Source organism: Acomys russatus, chromosome 17, assembly GCF_903995435.1.
Source record: "Acomys russatus chromosome 17, mAcoRus1.1, whole genome shotgun sequence".
NCBI lineage: Eukaryota > Metazoa > Chordata > Mammalia > Rodentia > Muridae > Acomys > Acomys russatus.
Window position 1 is genome coordinate 43,153,610 of NC_067153.1, and position 20,786 is coordinate 43,174,395.

General features: G+C 52.5%; 1 protein-coding gene across 1 annotated transcript in view; it reads left to right on the forward strand.

Annotated features, from left to right (window-relative positions):
* Positions 1-330: 330 nt before the first annotated feature.
* Positions 331-20,786, forward strand: part of Cacna1i (calcium voltage-gated channel subunit alpha1 I) — a 79,184-nt gene continuing 58,728 nt past the window's right edge. The window contains exons 1-3 of the mRNA XM_051160025.1: positions 331-437; positions 1,178-1,311; positions 16,478-16,575. Coding sequence (XP_051015982.1) covers positions 345-437; positions 1,178-1,311; positions 16,478-16,575 — 325 coding nt within the window. The 5' untranslated portion in view covers positions 331-344. The remainder of the gene's footprint in view (positions 438-1,177; positions 1,312-16,477; positions 16,576-20,786) is intronic.

The window sequence follows — 20,786 nt, forward strand, 5'->3', positions numbered from 1 at the left end:
AGAAGATGGTCAGAGAAGGGAGGCATCAGAATTTTTGAGGCCTTGCTGGGAGCTGCTACTTCCTTGGTGGCCAGGAGCATTCACCCGTGGAAGCTTCAATGGTTTGGTCTGGTCTGGTTCATTGCAGGGTGTGCCCATTGGTCTTACCCTGTGTGGTGGTGGGACAGGCCGCTGTACAGTCTTTGAAAACTTGGACCTGGGCCATTGAGGGGTCCACATGGGTGGGAGGGCAGAAATGGTCGGTGTGTCTCTTTCTGGGGTGTCACATTCAGGGGTGTAGCATCCTAAGCCATGCTGCCACCGATTCATCCTTGACTCCGTGCACATGGTTCGAGTGTGTGAGCATGCTGGTCATCCTGCTGAACTGTGTGACCCTGGGCATGTACCAGCCATGTGACGACATGGAGTGTCTGTCAGACCGCTGCAAGATCCTGCAGGTGAGTGTCCTCTCCCAAGCTCAGGGCTTTACTCTAGCGCAGCCTTCACCTCTCCTACCTAATTGCCCCTCCAGCCTCCTCTGGCTTCCCAGCTGAGGCTCCTCAGCCCATCCTATTTACACCAGTAAAGTGCAGTGGCTTACACTTCTCTGCCTATAGCCTGCCTTGGCTCCTTGGAATCCCCTCCCCATGTCTTTTAGGAAAGGCTTCCTGCACTTCTTACTTCTCATCTCCTGGGTGGGCCCTGACATGCCATCTGCATGGTTTGGGGGCAGGGTGTGAGGAACCATAGAGCAGGGTCTGGGGCTGCACCCACTTTGCAGAAGTAGACTATTTGGTGCCCATCCTTGGGAGCCAGACCTGAGGCACAGAGTTGCCGTGTAACCCAGGGGTCTCTGAGTCTCATTTCCTTAGCTGTAAAGTGAGTTACCACGTGTGTGCCATTGCAAGAATTAGGAGTGGGGTCTCCTACTGTCTGTCCTAGTGCTTGACAATTATTGGATTTAATGATGGAGGGCTGGTGCTCCTTGTCATTACTGGGGCTTAAGCAACTAAGGGTATGGGCTGTGTAATCTTGGACAACTTCATCCCTTCTCTGGGCCCTGGTCTCTGAAGTGGTCCCTGAAGGACCAGGGCCTCCGAGGTTCCTGTCCTATGACGTTTGACCTCGTAGTGGCTCCGACTTTCGCTCCTGCCCAAGAGTTCACTCTGCCCTGTGTTGTCTTCCTCCTGCTCCACAGGTGTTTGATGACTTTATCTTCATCTTCTTCGCCATGGAGATGGTGCTTAAGATGGTGGCGCTGGGCATTTTTGGCAAGAAGTGCTACCTTGGGGACACATGGAACCGCCTGGATTTCTTCATTGTCATGGCAGGGTAGGTAATGACCTGGTTTTCGATGCATGTCAGCTGCCATATAGCAAAGCCGGGGGCTTCTGGGAGATGACGGTGATACGTGTGAGAATGCAGGGCTCCTGGGTGCTCTCTGTGGACGGGCCTGGACAGACAGCTGTCCTTTTCTGTGGCCGCTGTAAGCATCTGCCTGTTGTCTTGGGTGGCCAGCTTCCACTGAGTGTTTTATGCTGATTAATTGCATGCCTTTGAGAAAGTCACTTAACCTTGCACCACAGTGATAGGCATCTTCGTCATTACATCATATTTGCACCACACTCATCACCACTGCCATCATTGTGACCATCAGAACCATTAATGTAATTACCACCACTTCTGTCACCGTCATCACAGTAACCATTACCACCACCATCTCCACAGTTGTCATTGCCACCACGTCTTGCCACCATCATCACCACCCTGAGCATTGTCACCACCATTGTCATCACCATCACCGCCGTTATTACCATCATCCTTACCATCACCCTTACCATCACCACCATCATCATCACCATCATCACCACCATCACCCTTACCATCACCATCATCATCCTTACCATCACCACCATCACCATCATCATCCTTACCATCACCCTTACCATCACCACCATCACCATCATCACCACCATCACCCTTACCATCACTATCACCACCATCACCCTTACCATCACCACCATCACCATCACCACCACCATCACCCTTACCATCACCATCACCACCACCATCGCCACCATCGCCATCTACCACTATTATTATCATGGTCACCATTGCCATCATTATTATCATAGCCACTCATCAAGTCAGAAATGGAGGGCAGACTTAGGCATCAACTGACCCCATGCTTGGTCATTTCTCATAAAGCACAGATGGCTTTAGGTTGGAGGATCAGTTTACATAGGAATTTAAGACTCAACTAAAAAAGACAAAAAAAAAAAAAAAAAAAAAGCCATATGCTGAAGCCAGAGAAGCTAGGAGAAGCGAGGTTCCATTTTGCCTATTTGGAGCATGACTCTGGGCTTCCTGGCTGCGTTCCTGGAGTCTGTCCAGCATCCAGGGATGCAGAGGGCTGTGTTGAGTGTGGGTGTTGCCCTGGAGGCCAGGTGAGGAGGAGAGAAGGCTGTCCGCAGGTCGGTCCTGCCAGGCTCACTGTCTAGGACAGGGTCCAACAGCACTGCTGTGGTTGGGTCTGTCCACACTTGGACCAGGGCTCTGACCCAGGTGCTGTTGTTCGGCTGAGGGCGTTTAACCTAGGAGTCTGATGGAACCTGGCTGGAGATATAGGGATTTGAGTTCGGGTCTGAGGAGGTAACTCATGGGTGGTGATAGAGAAACAGGCACTAACCATGCTTAGTATGGCTCAGCAGGGCAGGAGTCAGGAGAGAAGGCTGGTGACCATGGATGGGCATGTGCCTCTCTGAGTGTGTGGGGGCTTATGTATGCATTTGTACTTACGGGGCAGCAAAGTCCCTTGCAGATGGCTGAGAGGGGGACTAGAGATGCGGAGGTCCAGGAGTTTGCTGAGCTCTTATGATCATCCCTTCCTGGTGGTGCTGCCCAGACTCCTAGCCCCCTTGTGACTGGGGATTTGGACCCTGCCTGAAGGCAGGTAGACTTCAGGTGGTTTCTTGGGTACTGGGTCACTGCCTTTGCTAGGTGCATTTTCATTTTGGGCTGACTGGAGAATATCCTTAAGCAGAGTTTCAAAGAAAAGGTTTTGGATGGCATCATTTTTTAATCTTGGCTGTGCCAACTCGTCCCTTTGATCTTGGAATGGGAAGGGCAGCGTGTGTCTGCTCTTTTGTAGGATTGCAGTTTTACTCTCTGAGAACCGGTGGTAGTGGTGGTGGTGGTGGCGGCGTTTGTGCCATGTGACCTGATCACACACGGCTGCAGGGGGACTGGTACCACCGCACTCCCCTTTCTTGGGAGGTAACAGCTTTGTGTAACTGAGAACCTGGTGATTTTCCTTCTTGTCTTCAGAACTCAGACTTTCTCTGGGGTGTCTGGGCACTGGGGTGAAGTAGTGCCAACTTCAAGCACTCTGTTGGCTCAGAGCAGTGGCCCGGGTCCTGCTTTGGTTTTCCAGCTCACTCCCCTGATCTGTCCTTCTCAAATTCCTATTAGCTGGGCCGTCTGCCCCCGCCCCCCACTTGTCTCTGCATCTGTCCTGTTTTCACCCGGATGGGGGGAGGGAGAATTTGAACCCCCACTTTGTGAGTCACCCCTGGACTCTCAGTGGGGGCCCTCTGTGCTCTCACTGCCTCTGCGGGAGCTGTCCCCTTCTTTGTTTTTTTTAATCCCCTGGACATCTTCTTGCTTTATGGTTTTTCTGGGTTTCAGGACAGTTTGTGCCTGTTTTTTTTTTTTTTTTTAAATGGACATGCTAGTCACTCTCTTCTCCCTGGGAATACTAATGGCGCCTCTCTAGAGTCTCTGCTTCTGGAAGGAACCTCAGACCAGAGTGTCGTTTCTAAAAGTTCAAGAAAGAAATATGAGGAAAAGTGGCCCTAGTGCCCGTGTACTACCGGTCGTCCTGCTGAATGGGGGAAGGGTGAGATGGCGACTACAGTCTCTGGGAGGAGGTGTAGACAAGCTCGGAAGGCCACTAGAGCTGAGTGACAGCCTAGTGATGGCCTCCTGTGAAGACACCACGGGTTGTCTGATGGGCAGAAGTCTTTCCTGTTGGGTAGAATTGGCATCCATCCTGCCTGGTAAAAATCTACAAATTAGCTTGCAATTTCCCAGTGTCCACACCTTTTAATTAACAGGAAAGAACAAATCAAACAAAGACATTGTCCCCTAGATACTGACAAACCATCAGGCAAGTCTGTTACCTCATACTAACAGGGCCTCACTGTGTAGACGAGGCTGTCCTGGGCCTCACTGTGTAGACGAGGCTGGTTTTGAATTTAGACATCTCCAGCCTCCAACATCCCAGCGCTGAGACTAAAGGCACATTGGGCCTTTTCTCCTAACCCTTATCTCAGTAATGTCTTTTCTTTGTCTGGGTCTGCCCCTCCCATCTCAAAGCTTCCCAGTAGATGGAAATAGAGCAGGGGTGGCTGGGGGCGCTGGAATGCCAGGCTCAGCACCTAATATCCTGGGACAAGCTCTGGTTAATATGTTCCTAGTTCTTGGGACAAGTTGGTAGGTGGGAATCTTCTGGCCACAGCCCTCAGTATCGGGGAAGGCTGGCGTCGGGCTGGAATGTAGGGTGCATTCACAGCCTTACTGTGTGAACTGGTAGCTGTGGCTGTTGTACTGTCACTCTCATTGTGGTCCACAGGTGATGCAGCTCGTCCATTAGCTTCATGGGGGACTTTCTCCCAGAGACACCTACAGGCCTAGCCCTGTGCTAGATGCAGAAGCAGACCTACCGTTGTATCCAGGGGTCTTCACTATCCTAGGAATGGTGTGGGTGGAGAGGACAGGGTGAGGGGTTCTAGCTGGTACCCCAGAGCCCACCCTCCCCACTCCCACCTGGCTCTCATCACCCCCAGAGCTGCCCACCCATCCCCCCAAAAGTCCCACCAGTACTATAAACGTTCTGTTTCCAGGGTAACAGGTCTGACATCCCAAGGATGTTTCCTCCCTTCCCGCCCCACCCCTTCCCCAAATTACGGGCTGCCTCTTCCAAGCCACAGAGGGTAACACAGAACCTCCCAGTTGCAAGGTTCCTTAGAGGTCACAGCCTCCCAACTCAGTGGTGCCGAATTGTGATCCCTGGCCCCATTTATGTGCTGCCCCTGCATCTCACTGCCATGGTCATGCAAGGCAGCCAGTCTCAAGTGGAAACGTGATAACGTCCTGGGAAGTTCTCTTTCTGTGGCTCCCACCTGTTAACACCCATTCATTTCCTGAGTCAGCATTTATTGAGGTGCTGTTAACACACCAGGCTTTGTCTTGGGAAGCAGGGACACAAGATAAGGGAGACAAAATGCTCTTCTCACTGTCACGGAGCCCAGAGTGTAGCAGACAAACACAGAATGCACATCACAGACATACTCAAAATGGTACTGCAACCTTGCCTAGAAGGACCAGAGCACCATGGGGTCCAGTGGGTCTGGTATCCACTGGAGGATGGACTTAAGCGGCCCTCAGGATACAGAGCTGGTGTGGGAGCTGGCCAGCAGAGGCAGGACAATGGAACCTTTGGTGCAGGCTTCAGGCTGCAGACTGCAGGCTGTGGAAGGTGGTGTGTGTGTGTGTTGTGTGTGGTGTGTGTGTGTGTGTGTGTGTGTGTGTGTGTAGGTAGGTCCGGCCCAGCATTGGGAAATGTGTCTGGGGCTTCTCAAGTGGGGAGAGGCTGCGGGGAGGGGTTTCTGTACACACTCTCCATAGGCTTCTAGAAGCTTCATTTTCCCCTCAGGATGCAGTGGCCCAGGCCCTCCCAACCTTTCTCCAAGGACGGTATTCTCAGAGCTTTCACTTGCTGGATTTGCAATGCCGCTGTCTCTATCCTTGCCATTAGGTGTCTCTGTCCTTGCCTCGAGGCTAGGATCCTAGCCTCCAAGGACAGGACAACAGCTTTGAGGCAGCCGGGAGAGTGCCATCCCAGTAAAATGTAGGCTCGGGTAGCTTTGTCTCGTAGTCATGTTTGCCCTCCAAGCCAGGTCTCTCTCACCTTGGGATTAATAGCAGGTGACTTTTAAACTCCCACAGCCAACTTTGCCCTAGAGCTGGCACTTTCATCAAAGAAAGGTTCTTGGTGGAAGGATCCAGCTGTTGGTCGCCTGTGTCACTTCCTGGACTTGCTCAGCCTGGGCTGAGAGCCCTGCCATTTCTACTTCCCACCCCATGACAGAGCAGACCGTCCCCACGGCTCTTCAGGTGTGGGTGAGCCACCCACCGCCTTCTCACTTAAGCCGCTCTCTCCTGCCTTGTACATTAGGAGGTCATGAAACATTCCATTATGGGCCTGACTATTTTTGCCTGTATACCTTCCTTTATACACCACGCTGAATCCCTTCTCCGCCACGCTAGGTATGAAGTGATCAGTGCCAGCAGCGAGGAAGAAATGAGACCACTGTTAAAAGTTAAAGGCTTGGTCCTCTAGGGAATAGGGGCCTGGGTGCAGCCGGCCAGTTGTGGGCTCTTTGATGGGTGAACACAGGGAGTAGGTGTGTCAACACTTTGAATCTGAAAGCCCCTGAAACCTAAAGGCTGTAACATCCTGGGGAAGGGCCTCTCCCTGTGGAAAAGAGCTGCTCTCTGAAGGACAAGGAAATATGCTGCTAACTCCCTTCCCAGAGGAGATGCAAGCAGTGACTACCCCTACTGAAAAAACCCATGTCTCTGCTGGGTAAAGGCTTTCCTGGCACAGCAAATTGAGGGAGGAGGATGGTCACGCCCAGCAGTGTGTAAGTTGGGATGGGTGATTTCCTCAACCTTTCAAACACAACCTCTCATCTCTCTCCATGCTTCAGAGAGCAGCAGGGCCGTAGAGGCAGCCTCTTGGGCCCTACTCCAGGGATGTGGGCCTGTCAGGCATGGCAGGACCTAGGAATCTGCGTCAATGCAGGGGTCCCACTGTGGTGGTCTGTGGCTGCTCTCAGAGAACCGGGCCCCTGTGACCTTCATAGGAAGCCATGATAGGTGGAGTTCATGACTCCCCGTTTTGGTCATTAGTGAAAGCTCTGCCATACAGGAGCTCATGCCCTTGTGATTTTCTGTTCTCTCATGGTCACAAGGCAGTGGCTGGAGCTATATTGAACTGAAGGCCATATGGGAGGGTGGAGAGATGGCTATGCCAGCCATGCCTGACCACTTGGGTCAGAAAACAATGTTTTCTTTACCAAATCCCTTCCTTCCTTAGTGCTCTGGGCCAGAGCCAAGCCTCATGGCTACTCTTAGCCACAGGGAGGCGAAGGAAGCAGGAAACACGCAGCACAACCAACTAAGAGCTACTCTGTGGGGTACAGTGAGTGGGGAAGAGGAGGATTCTTGGTGGGCAGTGTCCTCACGGGAGCCGTGGTCCCCTGGTTGCCACTTCCGTAGCTCCATCCAGGCTGGCTGGGCACAGTCTGAACTTCGCTGAGGAACCTAAAGTTGGTACTGATCATACAAGTGCTGCATAGGCCATTGCCTGCCAGTGGCCAGAGGCTCATTACTGGGTGTTTCCGGAAGCCTGTGGAGGAGGCTTCCTCTTATGTGCCTGTGTTTATGTTATGCATGGCTCAGGAAAGCTCCAGAGGTGTCAAGAGACCCTGTGGGCCACCTCACCGGCCTCTTATGGACTTTATAGAGCTTTTCTCTGATGGCAGGTCCCTGGAGCCTGGCCCTGTGTCTAGGACATGGGGAGGTTCCAGGCAGCATTGCTTTCCTGTCTGTTGGGTGAGGTGTTCAAGAGTGAGGTGAAGCTCTGTTAGCGGGTGGGTGTGGACCGGGGAAGGTTCTAATTAGAATCCGAGTGTAAATGTTGTTTTTGTGTGTGAACAGGGCTGGTAAGAGCAGGTGATGGTCACCGTGTAGGCCAGTTTCCATGGAAACAAGATGGTAGCCACTGTGGGGGATGGATGAGTTGCCAGAGATCCTCAGACCTGCCTGTGAGTGAGTCAGACTGGTCAGCTGTGAGTCAGGCAGGGACCTCAAAGTCACGTGGTGAAGGGATTCTCCCAGCTCTCTTCCGTGCCTTCCATCATGGCTGGTTCCGGAATCTGGACAGACATCCTTATCTGTGCTGCCATCTTTTAGCTCTGCTGTTTCTTTGGAGCTAACTCTCCTCACTGGAGCTAGCCCATGCCTCATGGCTTCTAAACAAGGAGGATATCCCAGGGGAGGATGGAGAGGGAATCCCTGGCCCTGGGTTCCTTGGAGCCCAATCAGAAACTTGGACAACAGGAGCTGGCTCATGAGTGGCTTGTCGGTGGGCTAGGGTCCTTTACCTCTACCATCATGTCCTCAGCCTCGGGATCCCAGGAAGTCAAAGGGCTTTGCAGATGAGGAAATGGAGGTTCATAGAACTTAGTAGCCCCTTCCAGGTTACCATCCTATATTGGGTGGGGCCGGAGGGGGGTGTCTAGGATTGCTCAGATATGGCTGAGCCTGTGCTCAGTCAAGGTACGAGAGAGTGTCACCTTTTCAAGGGTCCAAATAGTCCCATGGGCCTGTCTCAAGGTCTTGAGGAGTCTCACTGACCCTCGGGAAGCTGCCTGGGACAGAGTTTATAGTGCCCTTCCCCCACCCCCCAGTAGCATAGCCCACTGAGTAGGGGGTGGTCCCAGGACTAGTCTGAGGGGGACTCAGGGAGGCAGACATTGCAGAAGATGTGCGTGTGGGGTGGGGGCACATATGAAAAAATAAACATGCATTGGTGATAGCTCATTGCATAATATGCTTACCCCACAAGCGTGATGATTAGAATTTGGAACTCCAGTACTTTCTTCAAAGCCAGGTGGGCATGGGTGGCTCACCTGTAACTCCAAAGGTCCAAGGACCAAGACAGGGGATCCCTGGAGAAAGCTGACTAGCTAGACTATTCATCTTGGAGAGCTTTAAGTTCAATTAGAGAGCTTGCCTCAGTGATTAAAGGTGGAGAGGATCAAGGAAGGCTCCCAACATCAGACGCAGGCTTTCATACACACAAACACACATGTACTCCTACACATGGGGACAGGGGTACACACTACCCGAAGACACACGCAAAACAAAGCAATCAGGCATCGCTGAGTGGGGCCTGGGGCTCAGTCATGTCTGTAGACCTAACACTGAGGCTGAGAGTTTGAAGCACAAAGGACGACTGTCTACAAACCAACCCAAACAACATATGCATTTTACCTTAGCACCATGCATTTCTCTGGTTACCCTAGCAAAGAGGAGGCCTTGTAGCAGAGGGCAGGCCCATGGTGGGAGGGTCCCAAGTCTCTTGACCACTGAGTTCCTGGAGCCACTTTGGTTCCCACCTTCAGGAGCAGAAGTCCTCCCCTCCCCCCCGCCCCTTGAACTATGAACTCGGCTTGACTTGGTTATATTCACTTTCCCTCATCTGTCAGGTGGGCTTACCAACCTCCAGCCTCCTGGATGTGGAGGCTTTGTATGAGGGACTGTGGGATCTCAGTACTGGCATGCCGTATGGAAATGCCACGGGCTAGCTGGGTGACGGGAGCTATTGTTCTAAACGGCAGACATGCATTTCTAGTGCTGGAGGCTGGGAGCCCAAGGTCAAGCTGCAGGAGTGTTTGGAGCCAAGGGAGGGTCCACTCCCTCACAGATGCATCTTCACAGGATGAGGGGTGAATAGTTGTCTTTGGTTTAGTCTGTAAGGGTACCAATTTCACCCTGATGTACCCTAAGGACCCCACCTCCTCGTTCCATGCTTTTGGACATCAGAATTTTAACATACGCCTTTGGGAGGAATGTAAACCAACCATAGCAATGGGCGAAAACACCATGATTGTTAAGGAACTGAGTCAGGAACCATGCTGTTGTTTCCATGGTGACCCCACTGTTAGCTTTGCGGTTTCCCTGCACTTTCTCCACCAAGACCCCTACTGTGTGCTGGGGGTCAGGCTAGCATCCCAGGCAGAAGTTGTGAAGTGATACTGGCTGAGTTATCTCCAGCTGCCTCCTGACAGATGCTCTACCATCCCCAGCGTTGCATCTTCCCTGCCACGAACCCCATCTTCTACTACATTTTAAGAGAGCCCCACGGGCTTCTCACAAAGATGGAGGAAACAAACGTAGATGCCAGCCCTGGGCAGAGTGTCTCCTCGATAGATGCACCCCAGCCACTTCGTGTTGCTTCTCCGAGGCTCCACAAGCTCTCTTATCATCTTGTTCTTCAAGGTGTTTATTTGAGAAGCTCTCACAGGGAGCCAGTCTGGGCTCAGTGCTCGGGGGCCCTGGCTGAGACCTTGAGGCATCTCTGAGGAACTGGGCCAGGCAGAGTAAGCATCAGAGGATGGAAAACAGTGGGACACAAAACAGGAGAGCTCAGTTCAGGCTGGGGTTGGGTCTGGGGAAGCCAGGAAGGGCTCGTTAGGTACAAGGACTGGACTGAAGGGGCCCGGAACACACTGAGAGCTGGTGTTGTTGCCTAACACTGGAGTACAGTGGGTAGCAATGCTGGGGATGAGGCCAGAGGGCTTCCAGAATTACGGCCTGGCCTTTCTTGGCTCTTCATGCCTGAGTATATATAACTTTCTTCAGGGTCCATGTAACTGGTGGATGAGGATGAACTGTAAAAGGTAAGGAAACCCATGATGGTTCATACTTATTGGCCCTTCTTCATGCCAGGCCCCGCTTCCATTGACTACATTGCTCAAGGTCACTGGGTGTACTGGGCGTGAGATGGGACTGGAACCCAGTATAATATGCTCTCACCATTGACCCACACTGCCTCCAAGGATGCTCGCCATCTCCCACTTGCTGTCGTGTGTTGTGGCCGTCAGGCCAGCTGAAGGGGAGCTTGAGAGCTGTGGTGAGATGGGGCTAGTAGAGGGTAGGGTCCTTCCACACCTGGAGGTGTCCCCTGGGTGCTCTGAGTCTCAGCTTCCTGTTCTGCACATCGTAGGCGTGGTAATCCTCCAGTGGGAGAGTTTACCAGGGCATGTGTGTGTGTCTACTTGGTGGCTACAGAGTGCTTAGGAGGTCTGTCCCAGCTTGCCAAGATTGAGTGGCAGGTGGGAGAAACTCAAAGCATCCAGGCTCCTTAACCCTTTAGGCTTCAAGGGAAGAAACTAGTCAGAATAGAGGACAGTGCTGCTCTGGCCTAGGACCCTGCCCTTCAGGCCACACTAAGGCAAAAGGGCCTCTGGAACCTCGAGTTTCCAAGCCACACATCCAGGAAGGGGTGCCTCCTTTCAGCAGTTCTGGTTCAGGGACCACCTGGGACGGCATGCCCATTGTGACCCTGTGACTGTGACCAAGCCAAGGGAACATGTCTCCATCTGAGCAGTCCTGAGGTTCTCCTCAGAGCCAGGAGTTCTGGGAAGGGGGCTCGTTAAGCAGGGACACTGGAGGATGCCCTGAAGAGACCACCTCACCCTCCCTGCTTTTCTCCTGACCTGGCCCCCACTCAGGTGTGGGGGAGTCGGACAGCTGGAAACAGGCTCAGGGCTTCTTCTCCTGGCCAGTTCCTGGGTGGAAGTGTTTCTTTAGAGCAAAATTGCTTTACCCAATTAGGCGCCTGGGAGCTGGCAGGAGGTGGTGGGGGTTGTTGATTTTTTTTTTTTTTTTTTAAAGACTTTTAGCACGGAAGCTCGGTGATAAAGTAACTGTGTAATTAGGAATTAATTTCTCACTCCTGAAACTGTGGCCTTGCTTGGGGCCTGAGGGAAGTCAGCCCCGGAGCGAGGACAGGGGGGCCTGAGACCACTCTCGGGGTGACAGGAGGAGGAGGAAGGGACCACTTTTTGTCACTGCAGGTGGCCTTGGGCACGGAGTAGGTGGTGTTAGTCACATTAGGTGGGTTCCGTGTGTGTGTGTGTGTGTGTGTGTGTGTGTGTGTGTGTGTGTGTGTGTGTGGTGCGTGTCTTCAGGGTGTGGGTAGCAGGTGAAGTTGAGCATGAGGGTCAGAGGAGAGGAGATGGGCACACCCAGAGCCGCTGTGTGTGTGTGTGTGTGTGTGTGTGTGTGTGTGTGTATGTGTATGTGTGCACTGCAGGGGCTATTGCTGTTGGGTCACCTCCCTGCAACTGCCCCCCCCCCCCCAAGAACAGAACTCAGGGCCTCACATGTGCTAGGCAAATTCTCTGCCCGGTGCTACAGCCCAGTCTTGCTGCTCCAGTTTCTAGATATCCCTACGGTCTCTTGGGGAGTCCTGTATGGGGTCTTGCCTAAACTGCCCCGACCGGTCCATTCTTTCTATTCACTTGAATGTTTCTTGGGTCCATTCTTGAGTAAATGAGCAGCAGTCCGAGTCCTTGGCCCAGTAGAGGGGAACCCATCCCAGCCAGGAGGTGTGGACTGTGAGGACAGACACAGAACAGGGCATAATGGTGAACATTTGTACTTGGTGAGGAGCAAGGAGGCGCCTTCAAGGAAGAAGGTAGGGAGGGTGGCGGAGGGCCCTGTGCCATAGAGTGCTTGCTTAAGGTGAGCCTAGCTTGGCACTTCGGGTCACTGAAGGTAGGAGCAGGCGTGAGGGGCAAGGCCAGCTGTGGAGGGCCTTGAAGGCTGTAGTCAGGGGCTTGGGCTGTTTTCTGAGAGCAATGGGAAGCATAGAAGGCTTTAAGGAGGCATCGCTCCATATAAGGTTTAGATTTGTTGGGCTAGTGGGGGAGGGGAAAGTAGGAGACAGGAGAACAGGAGGGAGGCTGTTGCAGCTGTCAGGAGACAGGGATGGTGACGCAGTCTCAGCAGGGACAGTGGAGAGATGCCGCCAGCTGTCCCAGGTTAGACTTGCTGGTGCAAGAGTCTCTGTCAGGATGATGAGGTGCCCAGGGCAGAGACTTCTTATGCACACAGTTCCTGCCTCCCAGCCACGTGTTCTCCCCTGTCCCTCCCATGCGTGTCCAGCATTCTATCTGTCATCTTCCCCTCAGGGAAAACTGAGAGCGTCTGGGTTCTCCACTGTGCACCTAATGCATGCTTTCCTGTGCACCTAATGCATGCTTTCCTGTGCACCTAATGTGTGCTTTCCTGTGCACCTAATGTGTGCTTCATACTCATCAAATGCATTTAGATCACTGGGCACCTAATGTGTGTTTTTTGTGCACCTAATGTGTGCTTCTTATCCACCAAATGAATTTAAACTGTCCTCCCCTCTGAGACAGGAAGCAGAGTTGCAGGCAGAGTGTCACAGTAGGGTCAGGAAGCATTGAAGAAGGTTTAAAGAAACCGTGGAAAGCCCCACAGTGTCCAGTCAGTTCATGTTGCTTAGAACTTGGCGGTATCACACTTTCCCTTTCCAACTGGCTGCCAGGAAGCTTGGAATTCAGGCTTCAATATTAAATTCTATAAGAAGTTTCCTGGGGCCAGGGTGTTTTTTTTTTTTTTTTTTTTAATTGAGGGATGCACTAATGGGGAGCGAGGTCTCAGGAAGTTTTGCAGATGGCTGCAGAGACCTGGAGGGTCAGGTCCAGGGTGGAGGGAAGGGGCTGGGATGGTGGGCAGTGTCTCTCTAAGTCTGCTTTTTCAGACTTAGATGAGGAGGGTGTCTGCTGTTCTGTTGGGCTGTGGGAGCTTTCTCTCTACCTTCTGAGGAGCCAGAGTGTAGGGGTTGCTGAGTCTGAAGCTAAGCCTGTGAGTCTGACTGGCTTCCCACCATGAGTAGGTGTTCAGATACTGTTGTTTACTAACTGGGCGTTCGTGGGCCTTGGTGCTAGCCAGCCACAGCCCACAGCCCATCCAGGATCCAGGGAGCCCGTCTCTTCTCCCGGGTTATGGAAGACAACATAAGAGGGCAGTTTCTCACCAAGATGCTAAACCTCCCAGGGCAGCCTTATCCCAGACCCTGTGCTTTTCTCAGTGCTAATTGCCCAGGCTGTGGACCTGGGGGGAGTCACTGGAGGGGAGATGGTAGAGCTGTGGGGCCCAGAATCAGGGATAGCAGGAGGTGTTCTGAGGACAGGGCTCTCTCCAGGGCAGACGCAGGTCCAGAATAGTGGCTGCACTCAAGTGTGGGGGCCTCAGGCATATGAACATAAGAAATCAGGAGCACAGTGCCCAGGCAGAGCCCCCACTTCTCAAGGCTGCATTATTTTTTGATGTTTCACAGGGGTAGGAATGGCTCCATGTTCCCTCTGTCCTGAGCTGGGCAGCTGTGCCACCAAGGGTCTTGGGCACAGTCTCTGGGAACCCCTTCTCCTGCACCCTCAGCAGAAAGTGCCCTGCAGCTCCCTTATGACCATATCAGAGAACGTGGGTCATCAGGAAGAGAGGGTCTGTGGAGTGGGTGACTGCTGCAGGGCAGCTCCTCATGCCCTCTGTGTGTGTGTGTGTGTGTGTGTGTGTGTGCATGTGCGTGCGTGCGCGCACATGTGCCAAAGCAAAACATGTCAGTGAATACCCAAGTGTGTGTGTATGTGTGTGTGTGTGCATGTGCCAAAGCAAAACATGCCAGTGAACACCCAAGTGTGTGTGTGTGTGCCAAAGCAAAATATGCCAGTGAACACCCAAGTGTGTGTGTGTGTGAGTGTGTGTATGTGTGTGTGTGTGCATGTGCCAAAGCAAAACATGCCAGGGTGAACACCCAAGTGTGTGTGTGTGTGCCAAAGCAAAACATGCCAAGGTGAACACCCAAGTGTGTGTGTGTATGTGTGTGTGCATGTGCCAAAGCAAAACATGCCAGGGTGAACACCCAAGTGTGTGTGTGTGTGTGTGTGTTTGTATGTGTGTGTGTGTGCATGTGCTAAAGCAAAACATGCCAGGGTGAACACCCAAGTGTGTGTGTGTGTGTGTGTGTGTGTGTGTGTGTGTGTGTGTGCCAGCATATGCCGCCCCCACAGTGCCTCCGTCACAAGCATCCCCCAGCTGCTGGGAGAGCTCTTTCTACACAATATGAAAATGACAGTTTGGCTCACCCACGCATGGAATCCTCACGCGGCCTGCTCCCTGCTGCCTGCTCAGGGGCCCTCTTGTCCTCCCCCATGGCCAGGCCTCAGTCTCATCCTCTCTGTCAGCTACTCCCCTGCACCATTCCCTCTTCTTCCTCCTCTTCCCTTCCCTTTCTCAGATCATTGTCTCTGATTCTAATCTCTGTCACTTTTTTTTTGAGGTTACTCCTAACTCAATTTAGGCTAAAGTAGGAGTGTGTGTGTGTGTGTGTGTGTGTGTGTGTCTGTGTGTGTGTGTGTGTGTCTGTGTCTGAGAGTATTTGCAAGTGAGTGTGTGAGTGGATGTGTGAGCTCAGGTGTGCATATGTGGAGGTTGTGCATACAGAATGGAGCCTGCCAGAGAGCAAGGTATGGACAAGAGTGGAGGGACAGACTGGGGCATCTCAGGTGAAGCAGTTTTCGCTCAATTACTCCTCAAGTGACAGGAGGGGGCGGTGGCTCACAACAGTTGGACAGGTTTATTGGGTATGTAGGAAAGCCTTCATTTCCCACCCACACTTGTGACAGGTGGAGCTGGCAGCCATGCTGGTACCAGGGTCGGGTGGAGGAGGGGCTGCTGAGTGACACCTGAGGTCAGTTGTTGGGGGGATCTTTCAGTGAAGGAAGAGGGCAGTGGCGTCTCAGCACCTGACTGATGTGTGGACCTTTGTGTGGGTCTTTAAGATCTGCCCTGTGGGAGATCTGGGAAAAGATGACCAACCGCCAGCAAAGCACTGCAGGGCAAGTGAAATGAGGAAGTAGGGTGTGGGGGTGAGTCTGAAGAGGGGACTAGAGCAGTGTGAAGCTCCAAGGCTGTCTCTTTGTGTTGCCCTGCCCAGCAAGGCTGGGGGTGAGACATTACTGGTCCATAGCACTGGCACTGGTCTGGTGCATTCTGGACTCAGTGTGGAGGAACTTCCGGGGCTCCAGGGCTGTGTGTACGGCATAGGCATGATTTTGTCACAGAGGTGGCTGCCTTCTCTAGGCAGAACAGACCCGAGCAAAGGTCTTTGGCCGTGGAGCGTCTGTGAGCCTGAGGTGATAGCTGAGTTGTCCAGGGCTTCGTGGAAGCTGAAGAACCCAGCTCACATGCCATGTCTTGGAGATGTGGCACAAGGTGTCCAGGCCGGTGTGAGGTGGGACAGAGAGGAAGCTAGCCCTATGGGATGCTTGGCTCTAGCCTCATCTAAGGTGACTCAAGCCCTTGACATCATCCCTCTTATCTTGCTTTCTTACTGGGCCTTTGACCCTTTGCCCTGGTGGGCCCCTCTTAGGTCCTTCTTTGTGGTGGAGGCTTTATAAAGCCATTGCTGAAGTTAGTGACACCCAGGTGCCAGCCTGAGGTCCCTCAGCTCTCTCAGTTTAATCTGATGGCCCAGCACCCATGCTGGAAGAGACATTCTAGGAGCAGGACTGACACAGGTCATGGGTCATGGGTCATGGGTCAGATGGATAGGCTCTAGAGAGTGAGAGCCACATGACATGGTGCTGGCTCTACAGTGGGTTCTTGTCTCTGTTCTTTCCACTCCTGCACCTGACTGTACCGGCAGAGCGCCTGTGACAGGCAGAGTCTTGCTGTTGCTAACCTCGCTTACAAAGAAGACTGGGCCCAGGGGAACATCACAGCTGGATCTTGGTCCCTCTTTCCTCACTCTCCTCCTCTCCTTTCTCCACAGGATGGTCGAGTACTCTCTAGACCTACAGAACATCAACCTGTCAGCCATCCGCACTGTGCGTGTCCTGAGGCCCCTCAAAGCCATCAACCGTGTACCCAGTGAGTTGGTTCTCCCTGCTCACCTGCCACCACCTGCCCACCTTGCCCCATTTATTCACTCAGAGAAGACAGATCAGCTCCCTCCTGGGACAAATCTGTGCTTATGGTCCTGGCCAAATGTCACTTTGCTCCCATCGAACTCATGGGCCTGCATGTGGGACTCATAGGTGCTGGGGGTGGGTGGGTGGGTCAGGATGCCTCTGAGTCCTCAGATAACAGATTTCAGCACTTAGGAAGTCCAACTGCTCTGGGATAAAAGGTTACCTGGGGGTGGTCTACATAGGCTATGAAAGGGGGCTTGTGTAGAAAAGAACCTGATTAGCTCGAGGGAGAACGAGTTTAATGCTTCATTGGGAAGTCAGCCCTGGCCGACTTAGAACTTGAATCTGTCACCTGCTTACCCATAGGACTATCTACTCCTTTGCTATCTGTCTCCCCGTCCATCTACCCACTCATCCACTCACCCCTCTACCCACCTGTTCATGCACCCACCCACCCCACACACCTACCCTACACACCCACCCCACCCACCCACCCCACACACCCACCCCACACACCCACCCCACACACCTACCCCACACACCCACCCCACTCACCTGTTTATGTGTCCATCTACTACCATTCACTTACCCATCCACCCTCCTGTTTGTATATGCATTCATGTATCTGTCCATCCATCCATCCTTCTGTCCATCTATCTATCCATCCATCCATCTGTCTGTCCATCTATTCATCCACCTCCTCATCTGTCTATCTATCCATCCCATCTAATACCCATCCACTCACACATTTAGCCCCTTCTCTGCTGGCTTTCTCTTTTCTGTCTGTCTGTCTGTCTGTCTATCTATCTGTCCATCCACACACCTATCTACTTATTTACCCCACTGCTTCAACTATCCACCTGCCCACCTCTATACCTGTCCATCTAGCTCATACCCACCTTATATTTGAGAGGCTGCCTTGAATCCACAAGCCCCGAGGTCTGCTCTGCACTGCCCAGTCTGTCTTCTCTTGACATCTCAGCCTTACATTTATCCAGGGAGGGATCTTGGGCGATGAATAAACAGCCTGGAAGACATGGTTCTCTCCTTGAGGATGCACTGCCAGCAAGCAGCAGATGTAGCATGCCTCCTCCACTGCCCCGTGTTAGGAGTAGGGAGAGGGAGGGAAGGGAAGGAGGAGGACACAGGCTTGGGGCTTTCAGATCTGCTTGGGAAGGCCAGGAGCTGTTCTTTCTCTTTGTTCTCTCATGTGCGTGTGTGCATGTGCATTTACATGTGTGTGTAGGTACACACAAACTTGTGTGTGTGTGTTGTGTGTGTTTGTGTACATGCCTGCATGCATGGCAGCCTGAGGTTGATGTCAAGCATCATCCTTGATCACTTTCTACCTTTGTTCTTTGAGGCAATTTCTTTATTGAACCCAGAACTCAGTGACACAGCTACTATGGCTAGCCAGTTTGCTCTGCTTCTGCCTTCCAAGGGCTAAAATTACAGGCAGGCTGCTAGGACAACCAGATCTTTACATGGGTCCTGGGGATTAAAACTCTGGCCCTCATGTGAGGACAACACTTTACCCACTGAGCCATCTCCTCAGCCCACCCCATGGCAGATTCAGGCATTCAGTGCCTAGAACCATGAAAGGACCCCCCCCAAAACACATGTCAGCCCATCAATCCATTCTCCAGGGCAGGACCACAGAGCTGCTAAGGCACAGTGCTGCCTTGGACCCAGTGAAGCTCAGGATGCAGGGAGTGGGGGTGGGGAAGCATCTGAGCTGAGATCCATGAAAACCTGGAGATTATCTGACAGTGAGACAGATCCACCAGTGGGGTGAAGGAGTGGGTGTGGCTGGAACAAAAGTCTAGAAGCTGCTAACCTCTGACTGTTGGGAATCTCGGGTACTGGCTGCTGAGGGGAGTTGCAGATGAAGATCAGGGAGTGGGACTGAATCTGGAGGGGACAGGAGAGGTCAACAAGAGAGTGTTTCAGACATGGCCCTGGCAGGAGTGTGGGGTAAGCTGGTCAGGGAAGCAATGGCTAAGGTGGGGCAGGGCAGAGGGAGGGAGGTGGTGCTCCTGGACCAGCTAGGGTCTGAGAGTCATTAGCACTGGCTTTGAACTGCTAAGGGAGGGGCTGGGCACTGAGAGTCCATCTCTCCTTGTCCTGCCCATAATGCTGTCCCAGGGATGGCAGGGGTAGCTGCTTTCATTTACAGCTGTGTTCTTGACATAGTGCCTACAGGCCTGGTCACTTTGGAGGTGAGGGGCATGCGGAAGGGCATCATCCACAAGGGCAGTTTGCAGGATCTGACATCATGGTCTCCATCAGGCCCGGCATCTGACAAGCATGGGACAGCCATACAAAAGAATGTCAGAGAAAAAGGGACAGCATAGACACGTAGGGTCCAGGTCTTTCTTGTGCTAGGTGGTTTCTGGACATCTGTTTGTAGATGTGGAGATCTATATGTATTCACAGGAGAACACACTTGAGTGTATACGTGTGTATGTAAATGTGTAATGTGCGTGCATGTGAGGAAATGTATGTGTGCCATGTCATGGTGCTTGTCACTCATGGGAGCATATGTGGAACCTGGCCATTCACGATGTCTCTCCAGGTTCCCTTGGTCCCAAGCTGGCTGTGCACAGAGCTTGTTAAGTGGCTTTGGGACTGAATTGATTATTCCCTGTCCCAAGCACCAGCTTGCTTGCTCTCTGGAGAAGGGCAAGGGTCAGTCTTGAGCCCAGCTTCCGTGTGTTCCGGAAAGTTCCAATTATCGAGGTTCTGTGCACAGATAGCCAAGGGAGGCTCCAAGCCTTTACGCAGGACCTTCTAACAGCTAATGGCTCCCCAGGGAGCCCTCAGATGCCCTTTCAGCTGATGGTCACCTCTCTCAGAACTCAGCGTTGTGGAGATGCTGAGAACATGGGCCCCCACGATCCAAAATACCTTCAGGTTGAGAAAGCAGCTGTGTTCCACAAACACTTCTTCCTCTTCCTCTTTTTATATATATATATTTTAAGATAAGTTCTCTCTCTTTACATATGCCTTTCACTCTGTAGACCAGGCTGGTCTTAAACTCAGAGATCTACCTGCCTCTGCTTTCCAAGTGCTGGGATCAAAAGCATTACCCACCACCTCCCGGCTTAAACTCACCTTCTTAGGTAACTAAACCCCAGGAGCACAGGACAGTTAGAAAGTGAGGATTCCCTGAAGTCCAACAATTCAGCACCTCATTCTGCAGGGCTGTCTACTTTGTCCCTGGTTGTCCTGTCTTCCTCCAGGAATCACCAGGTGATGAGTGACCTGAGAGGGGTGACTGGGCTCTTTAGCTGTGTCTGCCTTGGGATGTGTTCAGCAGTAGCCCGCAGCTCTCCATTTCACCACTAGATGGCAAGCGAGAGAGCCAGCACTGGGGCAGTCAAATTATCAGTGATTAATTGGGAAATCAGGGAAGGAGGTTACCTGAACCTTAAAAAAGAATGCAGTGGAAGGTAGAGTCTCAACTTGATCACCCAGAAGGACTCAACTTGGCGTGAAAGTTTGTTTTCTTTTCGGAGAGTGTGTGGTTCTTTGGTCATGAGGGAAGTCAGAAGGAATACTGTGAGTGGACCATTCCCTGGCACATCTGGCATTCCAAGGCTGCTTGTCTTTAGTCTCCAAAGGGACTCTCTCCCCCTGGGTAAATAGGCCCCACAGCCTGCAGGAGGGAGGAATAAAGGAGGAGAGAGGTAAAGGGGAGAGATGAGGCAGGGACCCTACTGCCAAGAGCTGCTGCCTTCTCTGAAGAGCAGGGTGCAGAACTTCTGGCCAGATGTCTGGTGAGACCCCAGAGGGATTATTGGACATGCTGGGAGTGGGGACCAAGGCAGTGACTGCAGGTCAATACTGATTCCTGTCCTAGGAATCTGGAAGATTGTTGGGCAGGACACAGGTGGCAGGAATAGGACTGTGTACTGGCCTCTTGATTTCTCTGTAGCTGAAGTAGTGTTGCCTGGGCCCTCTATGCCAGGACCAGAGCCAGAAATGGGCCAACGCAAAGGCTCATCCATAATCCCTCACTGTTGGCTGACACCTGAGCCCCAGGTGGTGGACCAGGGTCTACGGGTCAGGGCTAAGAAACTGCAAATGAGACCTCACAGAGGAGGGTGACAAGACCTTGGAAGAATGAATGCTGCTTGGGACGCTGTGGGTGGGAGTGTTCCCAGGGTG